General features: G+C 58.3%; 3 protein-coding genes across 11 annotated transcripts in view; 2 read left to right on the forward strand and 1 right to left on the reverse strand.

Moving 5' to 3' along the window:
- Positions 1 to 875, forward strand: part of ARHGEF17 (Rho guanine nucleotide exchange factor 17) — a 37,979-nt gene extending 37,104 nt beyond the window's left edge. The window contains exon 21 of the mRNA XM_054809230.1: positions 78 to 875. Coding sequence (XP_054665205.1) covers positions 78 to 268 — 191 coding nt within the window. The 3' untranslated portion in view covers positions 269 to 875. The remainder of the gene's footprint in view (positions 1 to 77) is intronic.
- A 1,634-nt stretch (positions 876 to 2,509) lies between these two features.
- RELT (RELT TNF receptor) lies at positions 2,510 to 12,108 on the forward strand. Of its 3 annotated transcripts, none has more exons than XM_054829216.1 (12): positions 2,510 to 2,591; positions 3,377 to 3,457; positions 5,376 to 5,437; positions 6,649 to 6,738; positions 6,829 to 7,001; positions 7,100 to 7,185; positions 7,415 to 7,648; positions 7,807 to 7,887; positions 7,967 to 8,042; positions 8,155 to 8,343; positions 8,447 to 8,570; positions 11,165 to 12,108. In XM_054829216.1, the coding sequence occupies exons 3-12, from the start codon at positions 5,393 to 5,395 to the stop codon at positions 11,201 to 11,203; spliced, it is 1,137 nt and encodes a 378-aa protein (XP_054685191.1). In that variant the 5' UTR covers positions 2,510 to 2,591; positions 3,377 to 3,457; positions 5,376 to 5,392; the 3' UTR covers positions 11,204 to 12,108. The 3 variants fall into 3 exon arrangements, with proteins under 3 accessions (XP_054685191.1, XP_054685210.1, XP_054685200.1); XM_054829235.1 differs by having other exon boundaries at positions 2,539 to 2,588; positions 3,373 to 3,457; XM_054829225.1 differs by having other exon boundaries at positions 2,550 to 2,591; positions 5,380 to 5,437.
- Positions 12,025 to 19,795, reverse strand: part of FAM168A (family with sequence similarity 168 member A) — a 218,205-nt gene continuing 210,434 nt past the window's right edge. For all 7 annotated transcript variants that reach the window (XM_054829276.1, XM_054829249.1, XM_054829259.1 and 4 more), the window contains 2 exons: positions 18,717 to 18,847; positions 12,025 to 17,429 (listed from right to left, as the gene is read on the reverse strand). In XM_054829276.1, coding sequence (XP_054685251.1) covers positions 18,735 to 18,847 — 113 coding nt within the window. In that variant the 3' untranslated portion in view covers positions 12,025 to 17,429; positions 18,717 to 18,734. The remainder of the gene's footprint in view (positions 17,430 to 18,716; positions 18,848 to 19,795) is intronic.

A 19,795-nucleotide genomic window follows, 5' to 3' on the forward strand; every position in this document is an offset into this window, starting at 1 on the left:
GGTGCTGGGACGCTGCTGGGGAACGGGGGAGCTGCGGGGGGCCATTTGACAGCACGTTGGGGTTCTGCGCTTGGCAGGGGCCGAGAAGCCGAATGAGGCGGAGAAACGAGACCCATCGCGCCCCCGCGCCCCGGCCCTCGCCCTCTCCAAACCCAAGATGCTGGTGATCAGCGGGGGGGATGGCTACGAGGATTTCCGCCTGACCAGCAGCAGCGAGACGGTGGGCCGGGACGACAGCACCAACCACCTCCTCCTCTGGAGAGCGTGAACGGCTGCGGGCCCCCCCCCGGGGCTATCCCGGCGAGGAAGGGGGGGGGTGCTGGCCCCCCTATATGTGGTAGGGGGGTGTCCTGACCCCCCCTCCCCATCACCCCCCGCCCCAGCGCCTCTCATCTCCAACCCGGCTGCTCTCTGTGTGCTTGGGGTTTGGGGGGGGGGGGATGAGCCCCGGTCCCCCCACCGTCCCCCTGACCCCCGCACTGGACTGGGGGGTGGGGGGGACAACACACCGCTTTTGAGGCGTGGAGAAGATGGGGGGGGGGATGCGTTCGCTTGGGAAGGCGCTAACGAAGGAGGAAGGCGTTAAGAAGCATCCCTGGGGAGCGGCCGGAGGATGCCGTACAGCCAGGAACCTGCCTTGCTCTCCGGTTTTGTGTGTGCCTGCGGCGGGGCGGGGGGGGGGGGGGTCACAGCGCTGTCACCCCCCCCCCCCTTTTCCCCGGGACCCCCAGCCACACCGCGGGACCACCCCAGGGACGATACGCCCGCGGTGTCCCCCCCGCCCCGGGCCTCCTGCTAACCCGCTCGCTCCATCGCCAGCACCCAGATAGCTCTGTTTGTTTGTCCGTTTGTTTTAAATATATATATATTATATATATAAACATCCTTATTTATTTTGGGGGGGCGGAGGGGGGGGGGGGTCAGGCGCATCATCACGTCGCTGCCGGTCCCTCCGCTCCAGAGTTGTGGGATTAAAACCCGCCCGGGTCATCGCCCCGAGGCAGAGCCGGACCCCGCTGATGGAGCTGGACCCCGCAGGGATGCTGGTGGAGGGGGGGGGGGGGGGAGCCGATGGAGGGGAGGTGGGGAAAATTGGGGGATCCCCCCCTGCCGCCCCTCCCCAATCTCTGTGATTCCCATGGGATTTCACAGCCTGGGGAGTGGGATGAAGACACCACCGACGTTGGAAGCATCTTCTGGATGAGAGCAACCATCTTCGCATTTCCCTGCCAGACACCAGGGATGTCCCCCCACCCCGAAACGGGGGTGATGGGGGTCGGGACCCTAAAAATGAGGCTTTCCTGGACCAAACTCTCCCAATTTGCCCTTCCCCCCCCCCCCCCCGTTTTCCCGCTCGCACCCCAGGGTCCAGGCAAGGCCGGTGCTCGCAGACCTGGCCACCCCGTTGTCCCCATGGGAGAGGTGACAACCGCGGTGGCGGGGATGAAGCGGGGTGTCCCCCGTCCCCACGGGGATGCTGCTGTCCCATGTCCCTCTGTCCACCCGGGGCGGGGTGGGGGGGGGGAGGGATGTCATAGCTGGGAGGATGAGGATATTTTGGGAAGAGGGGGGGGGGGAATTTCGGTCACTTGGGGGCTCTTTGTCATTAAAGGTCACCCGTGTCAAGAACGAAGCCAGCGTGGTCTTGTCCTTCGCCTCGGGGCGGGTGGCGGGGACGGCGTGAGGACAGGAGCAGCCTGGGGGGGACCCACCACCCATCGGCATCACTGGAGACGTCACCCAGTGACGCCGGCTGCGATGAAGACCCCGGTGGGAGGAAGAAACCCGCTCCACTCCTGGGGTGCAGTTGTTCCCTCCCCGATAACCCCGAGCGGGATGTTTGGGGGAGGGTGTGACGGAGCAGCGGGATGTGTCCCGCTCCCTGGGTGTCCCCCCGGGGATGACGGACGGACGGACAGACAGACAGCGGGAACGGGGGGCACCGCGCTGGGGGGACCTCATCGCCCCGCCAGCCCCCGGGGGGGTACGGGGGGGGGGGGTACGGGGGGAGCAGCAGGGGGCTGGCCTCAGCTGTCCCCGGTGGTGGTGGGGGGGGGGCGAGGCCAAGATGGGGTGAGCTATAGGGCACGTGGGAAAGCGGGGTGCAGCACCCATGGGTGCCCCCCACACAGCGCCTCCCCCCCCCCCCCCCGCGCGAGCCCATACGGGGCAAAAAATTCCTTTTTTTTTTTCTTAAATTTCCTGCTCGGTAGGAAAATACCCACCGCCGTCTGATTTGTCCCGTTTTCCCCCCAAAACCCCTCCGCGGTTGGCATAAACCCCAGCACCCCCAAATCCCCCTCCCCCCCCGCACCCCCTCTCCCCGGAGCCTCCCGCAGTTCCCGTCGCGTCCAGCAGGGGGCGCTGCCCGCGGAAAAGGGGGGGGAGGAGGGAGCAGCCGAGCGCGCGGCGCTGACGCACGGGGGGGCGGGGCCAAGTACGGGGAGGGGGTGGAGCCCCGCGGGTTGACGTCAAGGAAAGGGGCGGGGCGTCGGGGAGTAGCGCGCCGGCGGGTTCATTCATAAGGAGCGGGGGCGCTCGGCGGGGCGGCCCCGCGGGGAGGCCGCTGGTCCCGCGGTGGGGGGGGGCAGGTAAGGGGCACCCCGGGCCGGGCCACCCCCCCACCCCCACCCCGCTTGGGGCGGGCTTATTCCGAGCTCGGGTTAATTCGCCTTAAAGGGTTATTCCCCCCACCCGGGGGGGGGGTGATGGGGTTGGTGCAGGGATGTGCAAGGGGGGGGGGGGGGTGGGTTTTGGGGGGCTCGACCCTCTGTAATAAAAAAAGAGGGGTTTTTTTGGGGGGGGTTATTGCCTTGACCTTGTCTCTAAGCAGGGTGTGGGGGGAGCTTCACCTTGGTGCTGCCTGAAGTGGGGTGCGGTGGTTGGAGGCTCGGGTGCTGCTCTGGCTGCTGCAGAGCGAATGTAGGTTAAAAGAAAAGGGGGGGGGAAAGTAGGTTAAGAAAAACTCAGCAGCAGCTGCCTGGAAAAAGAGACAGGAGCTGTGTTGGGTTTTATTTGCCAGAGCTGGAAAATCACAGGGCTCCCAGCCAAATACTTGCATCAGCTGGGATGGGGGGCTGCACCCCCAAATCGGGCTGGAGCGTGCTGCTGCTGGGGCTTTGCGTGCCGGCGATGCCTCTGGGCTCCTTTGCCTTTAATATCAGATTTTTGTGACGGTTCGGTTGTTCCCCCAGCTCTGGTGGGACCCGGGGGGGGGGGGATGCAATAACGCTGAGCTTTGCTCCGATAACGCTGAGCTTTGCTCCGTCTGCTGGACAACCCCCCTCTTGGCTGAAGCTGCCTCCAGAGCTGTTCCCCAAAGTGTTTCTGAACAGTTGCTCCATTTTTAATTTTTTTTCCCCTCGTTTATCTGCAGGAGCCATCGGCCGAAACCCTGTTCCCCACAGCGGGCAGCCTTGGCTTACGGGCTGGCTTAAGGAGGGGTCGGGAATAAAAGGTTTGTGTCGTCCGGTGGGATACCGAAACCAAGTCGCCTTCCCCGGTGTGTTTGCATCGATGCACCGGCCAAGCGGGGTACAGGGCTGGTGGAGGTTGGGGTGTCCCCAAAATAGCAGCCGGGTCTGGCACTGGTGGGGTTAGGTTTTTGTTACTTCTGGTTCTTGGGCGGGGGGGGGACAAATTATGTTGGGTTTAGTCTCCCCTGGGAGCTTCAGGGTTTGTCTCCAGCGTGCCAGGGCAGCCGGGCATCCCTCCATCGCTGGCTGCGGGTTTGTTCCTGCACCCCTGTCCCTGGGGTGTCCCTGAGCTGCCCCCAGAAATGGGTGCTGAGTCCTGGGGTGGCTGTGACTAGACAAGGCTCCGGTGACAACCAGGAGCTGGGACCCCCCTGGTCCTTGTACCTCCTACATCCCCATGGCAGGGCTTGGTCATCCTAAGGGATGTCCTTAATCCTTGGGTTAAGCTTGGCTTTAGATCTGCTTTACTTGGGGCCACCCCTGTTCCTTGTGGGGTTTAAACCTGTTTGTCGTGAGCCGAGATGCTCCGGGAACCCGGGATGCGTGGGCTGTGCCGGCCACGGCATCGCTCGGCCGTGGCTCCTGGTCCCCCAGCCATGGTGGGACGTGCCCGTCCCCTTCCAAGGCCGTCGCGGCTCCTTCCTCAGCAGAGCAGCACCCCGAACGTTTCGGGGTGTCCCTAAGGTGCTGCTGTTAAAGACTGAAATACCACTGCCCCAAAGGATTAAAGCGCTTCACGTTAGGGCTTAAACTCGAGTTTTATTAGTGCTGGCTTATAGGGTGGAGGGCTTGCACCGGTTTCACCCTCCTTTCGCGATCGAGTGGCACATCCCAAGTCCCGGGGGAATTTGGGGTGTCCCCGTGGGATGCCATCGCCCTGGGGCGATGCTCAGCAGGGAGACGGCACGTGGCGGGGCTCAGGCTGGTCAGGGCGATGGTGGCAGCTGGCTCGGCACCCCCCAAAAATCGAGGTGTCTCAGCTTGGCAGAGACGGTGCTAAGATGGGGCTTAGTGGCTCTCGGTTTGGGGGTGCAGCTCCCCAGAAGGGGAGAAGAGCTGGCTGGCTTCACGCTGGGACCCTGACGGGGTGCTAGCTAACTGGGAGCTACTGGGAGGAACTGGAGCACAGGGGATGCTCGGTTTGGGTTGTGCCATCGTGTCCCACCCCACGCCCTGTAGTTACCCAGCTCTATCCCGCTCGCCCCCCAGCGTCCCCCCTCCCACGTGGAATCAGCTGCATCCAGGACCGATGATGCAGGTCACTAATTAGGAAAAGCTCATCAGGCAAAAGCTGTAACGAAGCTCCTGTGTGGCTCTCACAGGACCGTGACGACCGGGGGAATTTCCATGCGGGCGGTGGAGGCTGGATCCGGGTTTGGGTTACTCTTTTTTTTTTTTTTTTTTTTTTTTTTTCCTTCCCCTGTGCTGTCAGCATTTATTTTAATTTTAACCATTAATTGCTGAGCCCGAAGAGGGGGGATGAACCTGTGGGAAACGCCTATTGTTTCACTTGATTTTTTTTTTTTTTTATTTAAATACATTTATTTTTTTTAGTGACTTCATTTCCTTGTGGCAGATGCCTATGGATTTCCTCCGGAACAGGAAAACCCCTTTATTTAATGGTGTTTAGTATCATCTGCTCCTTGCACGGCTGGTCCTGACTCCGTGGCAGGATTGGTCCCTCTCTGATTCGGGATGGAGTCAGGATTTGCGAGGGAAGGGGATGATGCCGGGCATCCCATAAAAGCTCTGATAAAACTTTTGGGGGGTGGCGGAGGACGGCTGCTGCGGGGATGTTGAGGCAGATGCCTTGCAGCATCCCGATGGGGGGGATGGGGCCCCCAAATTGCTTCTCCGTTGGGACTTTCCCTGGATGGTGACCCCGGTGCTCCCCCTCAGGCAGGTTTCCCCTGGTGATGAAGAGGAGCGGGATGCGCTGGTGGCTTGTCACCGTCCTGGGGGTGAGTACGGCCTCGTCCATCCCATCCCTCTGCGTCTCTGCTTTTGGCTCCTCTGATGCTTGACCCATCCCAGCGTCACCACCCCAGAGCCACAATAGGGCACCCCAAAAACATTTCCCACCTGGAGACTTGCTCAGCCCCAGAGAGATGCTCAGTTTGAGGGGGTTTTCCCCTCCAATTTCTTCCTCCTCCTTTTCTCTCCTTTGTCAAAGCTTCTTCACAGAATCCCAGACTGGTTTGGGTTGGAAGAGACCTCAAAGCCCATCTAGGTCCACCCCCCTGCCATGGGCAGGGACACCCTCCACTAGCCCAGCTTGCCCAAAGCCCCATCCAACCTGGCCTTCAACACTGCCAGGGAGCCAGGGGCAGCCACAGCTTCTGGGGGCAACCTGGGCCAGGGCCTCAGCACCCTCACAGGGAAGAACTTCTTCCAGGGCAGGGGCTGGTGGGGAATGTGGCTTCTGCCTCGCTGCTCCCCCTGGGGCCACCGTTTTGTCCCACGTCTGGGAGATGCTCTTGGGATGGGCCCCAGGGTCGCGATGGGTTTGCATCAGCCGTGGTGAGTTTGCCACCATCACGTCACTGGTGATGGGTTTGTATCTGTGGCGGCGCATGGGATGGGGTTGCATCCATCGTGTCACTTGGGACGGGTTTGCATCCGCCGTGGTGCATGCAACGGGATTGCACCCGTCACGTCAGCGATGACAGGTTTGCATCCGCCGTGGTGCATGCAACGGGATTGCACCCGTTGCATCGCTTGTGACAGGTTGGCATCCGCCACAGCGCGTGCAATGAGTTTGCATCCGTCATGTCGCTGGCGACGGCTTTGCACCCACGACGGTGCACGCAATGGGTTTGCATCCATCGTGTCACTGGCGATGGGATTGCATCCGCCGCGGTGCACGCGATGGGTTTGCATCCATCGTGTCACTGGTGACGGGTTTCCACTGACCGGAGCGCACGCAATAGGACTGCACCCATCGCATCACTTGCGACGTGTTGGCATCCACCACCGTGCCCGCAATGAGTTCGCATCCATCACGTTGCTGGCGATGGGTTTGCATCCACCGCGGTACGTGTACCGGGCTGGCACCCATCGCGGCGCTCGCGATGGGTTCACCTCTGCCGCGTCACCCGCACTGGAGCCACGTTGCCGCTGGCACGGGAGCCGCAGCAGCCAGCGCTGAGCACCGCTCTTTGCTCCTTTGCAGGTGCTGAGCGGACCCGACGCGGGAGCCGGGAGCTGCCGTCCCCGGGAGCATGGGGCACCGGGGTGCCCACCCGGAGAGGAGCCCACTGGGGTGAGCCGTGCGCGCCCGCGGCACGTCCCCGCCGGGGGGGGGGAAGGAGCGGGATCCCGCCATCGCTCACCTCCCTTTCCCTCCACGCAGGCATGCGGCTCGGCACAGGATCCGGCGGGGACGTGCCGAGCTTGTCCCCCCGGCACCTTCTCACCGGGGGACGTATCCTGCTCCGCTCACACCCGCTGCCACGCCAGGAACAGGATCCTGGTGGCACCGGGGACGGCAGCGACCAACAGCCGCTGCGGAGCCTGCCTGCCGGGGTGAGCCCAGCCCGGGGCGGGACGGGGGGGATGCTGCGAACCCCCAGTCCCAATGCCGCTCGTGGGCCGTATCCTGACCCTCCCCTCCCACCCCGCAGGTTTTACAGCCCTGAAGGGGAGAGGGAGCCCCGGGGCCGGTGCCTGCCCTGCACCGCCGCTCCCCGCAGCACCCCGGGGTGCCCAGGTGGGTGCCCGTCGTGCCGGCATTTGCTCCAGGGACGTCGCAGGATGCGGTCCCCCTTGAGACAGGAGGGTGACGTCCTGCCAGGATGTGGCAGCTGAGAACATTCCCACTCGTGACACGAGTGGCTTCTGCTTCCCTGGGGCCCAGCCGTGCAGCGGGGCTCCTGGGCAAACGGGATCGAATCCCACCAAAACTCCTCTCCGGGGCTGATCTGGTGCCTCCCCCCCAGGTCGGCGGCGAGCCCGTAGCCCCAAAACACCGGGCCGGTTGGCGGGGACCAACGGGACGCGAGTGACCCTGATGGGTGAGGAAGAGGAGGAGGCGGCAGCGGCGCAGGCGGCCGTGCTGACCATCGTCCCGGTCTTCTGCGCCATGGGGTTGTTGGGCATCCTGGTCTGCAACCTGCTGAAGAAGAAGGGTTACCACTGCACCACCAGCAAGGACCCCCAGCCCGGCAGCGCCGGTGAGCCCCCGTCGCGCCGCGGGTGCTTTTTGGTGATCCCACATCCATCTCGCCTCAGCCCATCCCCGTGGCTTCTGGTCCTCATTGTTCCAGGGCATCCTGGGTGGGGGGGACGGGGTTATCCCCCATCACTGAGTCCTCCCAACTTCTGCTTCCAGGTCCCAGCTCCATCTACCAGCTGGAGGACGCCAATGAGGACACCATTGGGGTGCTGGTGCGGTTGATCACCGAGAAGAAAGGTCAGGGGGGGTCCGTGGGGGGATGACATGGGCCGGACCCCCCGTGACACCCCACCCCCCGGTGTCCTCCCACCCATAGAAAACGCCGCGGCGCTGGAGGAGCTGCTGAAGGAGCATCATGGCCAACAGCCAATGCCACCACCGGGCCCAAATAAGTAAGCCACCCCCAAATAAGACACACCCCCCCCGCCACCTCAAGGCTGCACTGAGGGGCCCCCCCATGGTGGGACCAACCCCGTGCTGATGGCATCTCCCCCCACTTCCCAGACTGCACCTCCTGCCTCAGTTTCCCCCCACCTGCCGACACCAGCAACACCTCCACACGGTGCAGGGTCCGGCCCCGTGCGCCCGCTGCAGCCAGAAGAAGTGGCCTGAGGTGCTGCCACCGCTCAGTGCCACCAAGGTCCCCAAGCCCGGGGTTCGTCCCAGTGAGGTCACCATCCTCTCTGTCGGCAGGTAAGTGGGGACACCCCCCCGCACCCCCCCTCCCCCAACACCCCCTCCCGGCGTGTCTCCCCCCTCCAGGGCGGGGACAGGCTGATGTGATGCCCCCCAACAGGTTTCGGGTGTCCCGGATCCCCGAGATGAGGAGCGAGGTGGGGGGTGAACCCCCCCGTGGTGCCATCCCCGCTGGCAGCGGGATGCAGCCCCCGTGGTTGAAAAACATCGACAGCCCCCCCAAGGTGAGGGGGTGCGGAGGGAGGGTGGGGGGGGAACCCCTGGGGGTCCTTCCTGGGGCAAAACAGGGCTTTGGGAGGGTGGAGGATAGAATGTTAACTCTGAAGCCTAATGAGGGCACCTGGTGATTTGTGAGGATGGCGCAGCCCCTCACCCCCAAGCCTCTTCCAGCAGCTGGGAGGCTTCAAAAAATATTCCAAAAATTGAGCCTGAAGGGGTTTGGCGATTGTCCCCCCACTTTCTTCCCACCCCACCCCCCCTCATCTCAGGTGCTATAGGGGGTTGCGGGGTGGGTGCTGATGGGGGCGCAGGGGTGGGTGCTGCGGAGGCACGGTGCTGGTGGTCCCCAGGGTGTTGCGCAGCAGCCAGCCCTGTGCCCTCCGTGTCTGCACGCCCACGTGCAGCTCCACCTCTACGCGGCCCCGTAGGACGCTAAAAGCGCGTGTGCAAATGCCCGTACACCCCGTCTGCACACACTTACACAGGGACAGTAAGGCAATGCACGCACACGTGTGCGTGCACCCCTACACCCCCCTACGGCCACACGTCAACCGGGACACAGAGAGGGGCCGTGGAGGCGGGGGGGAGGGGTGTCACACGCCGCAGGGTGCCGCGGGCTGGTGGCAGAGCCTGGCCCAGGGTGACACGGCCGGCGGGCTGCTGCGTGACTCACGGGCAGCTGCACGGGCGCACGTGCCCTCGCACAAGCACACGCCCCCCGCCACAGGCGCCGCTGCACGTGGTGGTGCTGGCAGCCACGAGCGCCTATGCATGGAAATGCAAACGTGTATGCACGTACGTCTGCACGCACACACACGTAGATGGGCACGCACAGATGGGCACACGTGCACGGATGAGACCTGCGTACGTGCACAAACGTGCACATACGTACATGCACACACACGTGCAGTTACACCTGCATGTGGACATGCACATGGAACTGTGCACACACAGACATACATGCACACACGTGTTCACACGCACATCTGCATGGACAAATACATCCACACGTAAACCGACCTCTGCACACTTACATACACGTATCTACACGTGCACACACACATATGCAGGCGCACACTTGCGTGTTTGATCTCAAACCATTCTTCCAACCGAACTGATTGTGTGACTCCATATGGAGCTCTATACACGTACGTGTGACACCCGTTCACACACCCCTACACACGTAGGGGGGACGTGTGTGTGCACACGCATCTGTGTACATGCAGTCGTACACGCACGCATGCACACACTTGCACATGGAGTTCCCTAAGTGTACAGACGTGTGCACACACACAGAGGGGCAAACACACACACGGCTAACCAGGCATAAATACACACGCAAGCCCACTTCTGCAAACACACGTGTGCCCATGCACACATGTACACGCAAAGACACGCAGACAGCCACACACACGCAAACGTACCCACACTTGCATATGGAGCTCGTTAAGTGTCCACACACGTACAGGTGCACACCCTGCTGCACGCGCACATACGCACGGATGAACACAGGCGTAAATGCACGTGCAAACCAACTTCTGAATGCATACACGCGCACATGCACGTATGTACACGCGCACACACGTGCAGTCCCACTTGCATGCAGACACACATTTGCATACAGAGCTCTATAAACGTGTACAGATGTGCACACACACACATAGATGAACGCGGGCACGTGCAAACTCGTCTCGCACACATATATATGCACGTGCACGTATGTATATGCATGCACAGGTGTACGCAGTCACACGTGCAAACATGCACACTTGCATATGGCGCTCTGTAAGTGTGCGTACACATGCACACACGCACCCGTTCACACCGCGCACGCACACTTGCACCGATGAACACGTGCAGAAACGCCCACCTCTGCGCGCATGTGCACACACGTATACAGTCACCCCCACGTGCAAACGCACCCACACGTGCACCCGGAGCTCTGTAAGTGTGCGCACACGCACGCGCACCCCCCCTCCCCGGGCACCCCTCCACAGCCCTGTTTACACCCCCTAGAGCTGGGTGCAGCACCCATGGGTGCCCACCCTGCCGAGGCCGATGGCAGCCCATGGGGGCGCGAGGTGACCCCGTGCCGCAGCCCCGGCAGCTGCCTGCCCTGCCTTCACCTCTGCCTGCCCTGCCTTCACTGCTGCCTGCCCTGCCTTCACTGCTGCCTGCCCTGCCTTCACCGCTGCCTGGCTGAGCCCGCCCAGCTTATGACAGCGACGGTTGGGGCTCGCCGGGGCCATCCTGGCCATTGTGTCCCCACCATCTCCCATCACCCTGGGCTGTCCCCAGCCATTTGGGGACACCTTGACCCTGCTGAGCTCACGGCCAAATCCTGCGGTGTCTCAGCATCCTTATGGGGGGGCTGGACCAGCTGCTGTGGGTGGGGACGCCTGGGGCTGTGGGAGCAACCTGGGTGGCCGCCCTCAGCAGGAGGAGGTGTCCCCTCCAACGTGGGATGTCCCTGGGTGGTGACAGCCACCACGGACGTTGGCCCGGGGAGCGACGCTGTGTGGCTTCTGCCACCTTGGGTGGTGCAAAGGGCCCGATCCAGCCTCACCCAGAGACGTGGTCCATCCCTTGTCCTCCACAGCTGGCACCTGGCCTGGGGGCTGCCTTGGGGGGACGGTGACACCCCCAAAGGCCCCATGGAGGGGACGGCGGATGCTGGGGACCACGTGAAAGCCAGTCCCACTTGGTGCCATGAAGCACCGGAGGTGGCAGCTTGGCCCCTGCTCCTGCCACCAAGGTGTCCACCGGCAGCACGGCAAATCCAGCGTCTTGCCCAGCTGGTGAGAAGGATTCCCTGTCCCTGAGGTCTGGTGGTGGCCTGATGGAGAGCATCTTCAGGAGCCGTGACGCTGGTGGTGGCAGCCGCAATGTGGCGGCCCGATGGAGATCATCTCCGGGAGCCGCAATGCCAGAGCACAGCTCCGTCGGAGGCACCACGCAATGGAGAACGTTGCATGGCCAGGATGCCATTCGATGGTCACCTTCTGGGTCCGTTGAACTGAAGCCTCTCCAGGAATGTCATGAGCTCTTGATGTTCCTCCACCACCAGGTGCCAGCGCTCAACATCGCAGGCTACGATGGTCCCTGGATCACGGGACAACTCCTACCTTACCAACAAGCCAAGTGGGGCATGGGTTGCTCTGGCCAAGGCTGGTCTCCTGCATCCACAGCTCCTCCTCTATCCAAGGTCTCGGTCAGCCCAGGAGAACGTGGTGGTGATGCTCTGCTCACCATAAAGCTCACACACTCCGCCTTCCATAGGTGCTGTTTCTATAGGACCACGTTAGCTTGGCCATGTCAGGGTCAGCGGGACAACCCACCCAAGGTTGGGTTGGAGACCCTCAAGCTCTACCACCGACCTAGAAATGGGTTTATAGCTGGTCCCGTTCACTTCTCCACCACATCACCGCGCTGAAAAACCAACCACCAAACCCTCTCGGGCTCTTTTATTTATTTTTTTTTTGGAAACATTTTAATAGTTATCGAATGTTCTACATCTTACAGTAAATATCGTACAGTTACAAACTCTTGGCTGAAATCTGTCAGGGAGATCACGACCTGATCTTCAGAACCAAAACCAGAACAGAAAACAAATGGGGGAAAAAAAAAAACCAAAACCCAAATTTACACTTAAGATGGACAAACCGAGGCTGCGGGGCTTTCCGGGGCGTCAGTTCAAGGCCATGTTCCCTACACACCTTTGAGACGTAGACTTGGAAGACATGGTTACTCTTGGTTTTTAATCTTTTTTTTTTTTCTTTTCTTTTTTTTTTTTTTTGGCTTTTTAATATTTATTTTTGCTTAAGAGGTCCAATAATATTTAAAAACGAGCTGGTCCGGCGGTCAAAAATCAATTAAAAAAATTAATTACATAGAAAGAGGGGTAGGAGCCCGGCGCGGGTTTGCTCCATGCTACGGGGACGGGAGGGTTTGGGTCCAATCCTGCACCCCACTATCTCATTTTTCCCTTCCTTGCTGCGCTTCCCGGCGGCTGCCGACCCTGCGAATCGCTCCCCATCCAGCACCCTGATCCTGAACCCCCTTCACCCCGGGAAAACCCCAGCTCCCCTCCGCTCCATCCCTTGCAGGAAGACGCGACGGCGCTGCGGGTGGCCGCCTCGCGTCAGGGTTCTTTTCCTACAAACGGCACAACTGAGCGTTTCCAACCAGAAACTGCTGCCGTTAAACCCCATATATTTGCTCTTCCTGCTTTGCGAACGGCCCCGTAACAGGTTATTTTACCTGATTACCGGTGAATCTGTAAGTGCCACCACGCGGCACACCAAAAAAATGCCTTTTTCGAGCTCTCCTCCCTCCCAAGCTCCTTAACGGACTTTAGTTTCCTTTTTTTTTTTCCCTCTGGGAATGCTAACACACGGCACAGAAAATATTCGGAGCCTGATCCTGCCGACGAGCCGGCGCTTGCGGCAAAGCAAAGGGAAGGTGGGCAGAGGGTCGTTGTGTTTCGGGGATGATAGATGCTTGGAGGGCCTGAAAACATTGACAATTAAAAAAAAAAAAACCCAAACCAACAACAAAACCCACCCCGAAACCTGAATTTATGGGTATCCAACGGCTTTTATTGCTAGTGTCAGATGGTTGGGTTTTCCTGTTGAAAAGAAGTCCCCAAATGTGGGTTTTCTTCCCTCTAGGAAAACCAGACCCCATTCCGCGCCCTCCGGCCAGGGACCGCATCGTCCCAAATCCGGGATGCATCCGCCGCCGGGATGCAGGAGGGGAGGGAGGAGATGGCACGGAGGTTGGGGGGGGGGGGGCGGGCGGGGAGCTCTCTGGGAAGGACCGGAGATGCCGGCAGCTGGGGGAAAACCCGATACCCCGAAACATCCATCGTTAAAACAAACCCTTAAATAACACTGCGTGGTAATTACAGCTGGAAACTGCAAAAAGCTCAACGTGGGTTGGTATTCGTCATAAAATACAGGAGCAAATCCTCGCCCGGAGGGTTCAGCTGCTTGGAGGCATGACGGGTACGGGCTCCAAGGGGCTCGCTCGGGTTGGGGGCCACCACCGCTATTCATACAGCCTTCTCTCCCCCCCCCAAAATCTCACGCTACAGCTCACGTTTTCAAGCAAAGACACCAGCAGGGATGGGTTAATGGTCGTTACCAGCGGTTTGGAGTTATTTTCTTTCCTCTTTAGCTGGAATTTTAATCTCTGAGACGTTTTGCCGGCCCTGCTAAGGATGGTTTAACCCCTCCTGCTCTTCCCTGCGAACGCCTGGTGTGACCCTTCACCGTGGGAAACCCTTTTCCTCAACCAACACCAGCAAAGCTTTGCTGGGGTGAAATATTTGGGAAGCTGGTGGCCTCCGTCAGTGTCCCCTCCACAAGGGAGTCCCCCACCAGGCTGCAACCTCCCCAGGACCTTCACTTAAGCCATGACTTGGCCAAGGAAAGGACTTGGGATCATAGGCTTTTCTCTCATCCTTTCGTCTATCCGAAAAACCACGTCCCTCCACGGGGAAGGGGACAGAGCTGCAGGTCACTGCTGGCATCAGCCTGGGGGGCATCAAGGCCCACATCCCCCTGCGGTGGCAGGGAGCATCTCCCCACCACTGCGGCCCCATGAATCCACCTCGGGAAGGAGCTACCCAAGCCTGGAGCCATGTGGTGGCCCCAGACCTATGTGGTGGCCCTGGAGCCATGCAGTGGTCCAAGCCTAAACCCAACACCGGTTGCCAAATTTGCTCACCGAAGCCTCTTGCCCAACAGACGGCAAATATTTCACCTCTTTACACCTGGGTTGAGTTAATGAGTATTTCTGCCTGGGCACACCAGGATGAGGAGCATCATATCTGCTACTGATCAAAGCCTCCATGCTCAGCTCCTGGAGCTTTCTACCCTACCTTTAGTGTTTTCTTTCCTTTCAGGAGAAAGCCTAGCATCTCCTTCCTAGCCATGGGCCAAAATTTTAGCAGTCTTTCCTAAAGCAGTTAAGGGTGAAGGGTTCCTAGGCCAGTGGTAGGACAGTGTCTGCTGGTGGAGGCCTGCTGAGAAAGGTCCTCCTCTGCAGAGCCCAGGCTGTGATAACGAAGCTCGTTGGACCCTGCAAGTTGTAGCGCTCTTACGCTGGCTAGAGCTTACTCTATCCTCTATGTTTCAATGCTGACAGGCAGCTCCTAATACATAACGTGAAGTCAGCAGAGCAAGAAAGGGTATTTGCGAGGTCTTCAATTCCTGTGATCTACTGAGGGGGGGTTTTTTGGCCCAGGTTTAACTAGCGTGCTACAAACAGCGGCAGGATGACGTAGTATTGTTATTTCCAAATGTCCTGTTGCTCTTTAGGTGCTAACCCTTGACTTTGCCAAGCTGAATGGGCACCCCTCTGATTATTTACTCTTTTTTTTTTTTTTCTTCTCTTTTCCTTTTACGCAAATCCAAAGTGCAACCTAAAGTACTACGCGGGAGAACTCCACCTTCCCCACTCCACAACGCTGGTGTTCAGTCTTCACCCACTTTGTTCCCCTTGAGGTTGGGAAGGTCAACCAGAGCTTTGCTAGATTTCCTTTAAAACCAACAGAACCAACCAAACGACCTCCATCAGAAGTGCTGGCACCAGCGCACAACCTGACAAACCACCTGGGACCGATCAGTGGTAGGAAAAGTCCTTTTGGGTCCCTAAGCTTGTTTCTCCCCATTTGGACTATGTCCATGGGAAGGAGCTCCAGTAGCTCCTCCCAACGGCAGCAGAAGCCAAGCTGGGAGATACCACCAAGAGCAAGGAGGTCTCACCAAGGTGCCAACAACTGGTCACCTTGCTCTTCTGAAAGACCCTCTAGTCTGACCTCTGCACCACCACATCCCAGTCAAGGTGACCCTCCAGCGTTGGTCTCCACTGCCCTCACCTCCATCTGGAGACGTGATCCAGGCATGACCAAAGCAGAACAGCGAACTGAGACATCTGGGCACTGATTCAACACCACCCGTGGGTTGGAAACCCATCCCAGGCAGCGCCGGGAGGGATTCCCATCCACATCTCCTAACCCGACCTCTTTAGAGGCTCTGGATTTGGTTCGTTGTGACAACCTCGAGCCCAAGAGATGTGAGAGTTGCTAACAAGCTGCCGGGTGAATGTAACTCTTTTGGCACGCTTGAGGGAAAAATCAAAACCCAACGATGTTTTCGTCTTAGGAAAAGGAAAAAAAAAAAAGAAGAAAAGCCTTGTTTCTATGCTGGGTTTAGGGATAAGGATTTAAAAAGAACTCAAACTGGCCACAAGCGCTGTCTGCATATATGAACGCTCTCGCTGCTGCCCTCGAGACAACTTATTGCTCTACTTCGACGCCCCGGGGTGGGATATCACCAGCCACAGTTGGCTTCATGTCCTCATGCCCTTGGGTAAGCCAAACCCCCCAGAAACTACCCCGATGCCCACAGCCTCTGCGTGCCCGTTGTCTCCCAGCCCGGTCCACGTCAATTGTGGATCACCTTCCTTGCTCTCACCTTTTCTCAGGTGCCTTCCACGAGGAAGACGACGTGTTTATTGCTATTGCTTCCTCTTCCCCCTGTTTCTCCCTGCTCACCAAGCAGAGCAGCTGGACATCATCCCCTTCTCTGGCCTTTCCCTATGGTTCCAGGATTTGTGCCTGGATGAACATTTCTCCTCAAAGTCTCCAAGCCCAGCTGTAACCCAAAGAACAGGGGCCACCTCGATCACTACAGAGACATCGTGGTTTGGTCTGAACCCCGCCAGTGGTGCAGGTGCAAGGTGAAGCCACCAGTCTTCCCCCTTGCCCTGCCTCGGAGACTCTTCATCAACCAACTGCCCTCTTTCCCTACACCACCAGACTCTGGAGAAGCTCTTCAGACCAACCCTTGGACCTGGAGAAGCTCTTCAGATCATTCCTTGGACCTGGCAAAGCTCTTCAGACCAAGCCTTGGACATCTCCTTGCTTCCTTCAACAGCCACCCAACACATCTCTGCCTGCAAACGGTAGCCATGCAAGGAAGGAGCTGCCTTCTCCCTCGCACAGCCCCAGGACGTGGCTGATGGGGAGCATCTCATTTTCCCAAGAGGTGCAAGACGCCACCAGGGCACGCGTCTCCGCCGCTCTCTTCCCGTCACGCAAGATCCGTTTGCCCAGTTGGAAAAAGCAGACCAAAGACCCGGTGGTGACCAGTCCTCCTACTTCCTAAGACAAGTGTGTTACGTTGCTAATTATATTTATGTTCTCTTACTCCTACAAAAGAAGGGATGAGTTCAGAATTTCACTGCAGATAATGCGTTTATAATCTATCACGACAGCTATCTGGAAGACACCAATTTTTCTTGTCATAGGTTATGGAAGATTAAATAATTTATATTATTCAACTAAAAATACCCAAACCAAATCGGAATAAGCCTGCCTACCAGCGCTGTGCTTTTCACATAGTACCCTGAACATCAACCACTCTTACTAGCCAAAGTAAATCTAGGCTCTCGTCAACAACAACGACAACAGAAAAAATAACAAAAAGAACCCAAACGAACAAGAAGTGGGGGATCTTTGCACCACTCAGCTGGGCAATGCTGGAAAAGTGAATATTCTGAGCTTTCAAATGATAGGACCAAAGAGAGAACTTGACTATTGCTCAGTGTCAGTATGTGTGTTACACAATTTATGTGGGTTGGGGAGGAGGAAGGGGGAGAGGGGGGGAAAAAAAAAGAGGCAGAAGATTAGAAAAAGCAGCTTTTACAAAAACCACTAAAGAATGCATAAAGTGACCCTTGCACTTTTTTTTTTTTTTTTTCTCTTTTGTTCTTGCAAACAGACGAGGTGCTGCAGTACAGTGGCCACAGCACCGATGTAAGACTTGTGTAGTTGCATACAATGTTTGACTCCGGATCTGGAAGACAGCAAACATATTAAAAACAAAGAGTTAGAAGCGAACGGCGCGGGATCAGGCAGGGTTGTTCTCCTCTCCTCTGAACCCCTGCACCACGCGCAGCATGTCTAGCTGATGCGTATGGGATAGAAGCATCCCTCGCACCGCCCCGTGGGCAATTTCTTGGGCACGGAGCTGAGAAAGCATCAGCTCGCCGGCGGTATCCAATGCACAGGATTAAAAATACGCGGACGGGATGCTCTTTGCTAATTGCCCAACAATTTGTCGTGGGCAGGATTAGCCCAGCGTAACGTACGCAGCGAGGAGAGATTTCAGCTAACCCCCCTGGGCTGGATGAGATCTACGTCGCCTCCCCGTGCGGCATCGTGTGCTCCCGTCAGCTGCGTTGCCCATTAATTTGGCGTGACGGACCGAGGGCTCCAGCAACACACGGAGAGCGTTTAAACGAGCAGCTGGGATTTGTGGGCTCCTGAGCACGACAGGAACCTGCAGCCGGTTGCAGGCAGCTGCACGCAACCCTGGCGCTAATAAACAGGCAGGGTGCAGGCAGCTGCATGCAACCCCTGTGCTAATGAACAAGACGATCTCCCAGCATGTTTGAGCAGGGGAAAAAAAAAAAAAAAACATATTGAAGTGATACGAAAGCTGGGGAGGGACTCTTTATCAGGGAGCGTAGTGATACGACAAGGGGTTAACTGTTTTAAACTGCAGGAGGGGAGATGGAGATGGGATGTGAGGCAGAAATCCTTCCCTGTGAGGGTGCTGAGGCCCTGGCACAGGTTGCCCCGAGAAGCTGTGGCTGCCCCTGGCTCCCTGGCAGTGTTGAAGGCCAGGTTGGATGGGGCTTTGGGCAAGCTGGGCTAGTGGAGGGTGTCCCTGCCCATGGCAGGGGGTGGGACTGGATGGGCTGGGAGGTCCCTTCCAACCCAAACCAGTCTGGGATTCTATGAAAGAGCATCCAAAACCTTAAAGCGTAAAAATTTCCACCCTCACAGTGCCCGACTGCACGCAGAGCGCCTTGATGCCACGGAGGTCACTGGTGAAGCCTTGCATGCACCGAGCAGCGAGCTGTAAGGTCAAGGCACACCGTGCTTTGCCAACACCCTCCGTAGCCCCGCGACGGCCCGCCGTGCAGCCAGGGAGCAGCGCTAAACGGCTCTTCCAGAGTCAGAGCATCGCCTGGACAAAGAGATTCAGCAGCTTTGTAGGCAGGAGAGAAGCGACGGCGGTGCTCGGTGGCCAATTAATTGCCAAGGGCAGAGCGCGACCCGCGAAGGCGGCACTTACATGAATCGGGCAGTGGGTTTACCAGTGTGGAGGTACGTAGCTGTAGGTTGGGGTTCCTTGAGCCCTGTACGTTGGCACGGAAACTGGATGTGCTCCGATGGCGGTGTGTTGTGGGGTGGTCAACAAGGTTCCTGAAATGGCAGGGAGAAATATTTAGCAAGGAGGAGAGGTCCGTCAGGGGAGGATAGCCTCCGCCGAGGGTACGGTGCTGCAGACCGCATCTGGGGGGCAGGCACAGCATCGCCTGCCCTTTTTTTTTCCTTCTTCATTTCTCCAACATATTATTCTGCCCCTGAGACCTGAATTTAAGGTGTTTGACTCATGCGGTTCCACGAGCGGAATAAACCCACCTCAAGCTCCAGCACATTTTTCCCTACTACTTTCTGACCTTAAACTCGCCTTTTTCCAATTTTCCTTGTCCCTAAAGACCAGCAGCAGAACTAACCGCTAACCCGGTGACACCTTCCACCTGCCGAAGGCACCGGGCTAAATTGCAACAGCAGATCACTGCAGCGATCTGAAACATCGGAGGACCAAACTGGAAGGGACGAGGGTTGCAAAAGGAGATGAGAAGAAAAAAAAAAAAACCAAAACCCCAAAAAAACCAAATCCCAGACCTTCCGGGGAAAATGAAGCTGAGCTTTGCCACTCCCAAGGGCAGGGGAGCTCTTGTGCTTCGTTTGAAGCCAGAGAGCCGAGAGCCTTGGGACGCAGCAGCAGGAGCGATGCTCTCCCAGCCGTGAGGCAGAGGGACGTGCCCGGTGCGGCTTCTTTTCTTTTACTCTGCAGCTGATACGCAGAGGGATTTTAGGCAAGAATTTGCACGGTGCCTTCAGCAGACACGGGGAGGGAGAATGCAGCCCCAAACTACCCTGTTCTGGGAGGAACTGGGTGCTCGAAACAACTTCTCCGTTTCTGGGTACGTTAAGACATCCCACGTGCATTAATTACATCCATCCGCTCCTCAGTACAAGCAACAGCAAATCTCTCGAAGTGGTTCCTGTCATACCCAGGCTGCAATATCTCTGCTTGCACCAGGGATTGTGTCCTGTAACAGAGTCCTGGTTCAGAGCTAATGC

The sequence above is a fragment of the Grus americana genome, chromosome 1 (genome assembly GCF_028858705.1).
Source record: "Grus americana isolate bGruAme1 chromosome 1, bGruAme1.mat, whole genome shotgun sequence".
NCBI lineage: Eukaryota > Metazoa > Chordata > Aves > Gruiformes > Gruidae > Grus > Grus americana.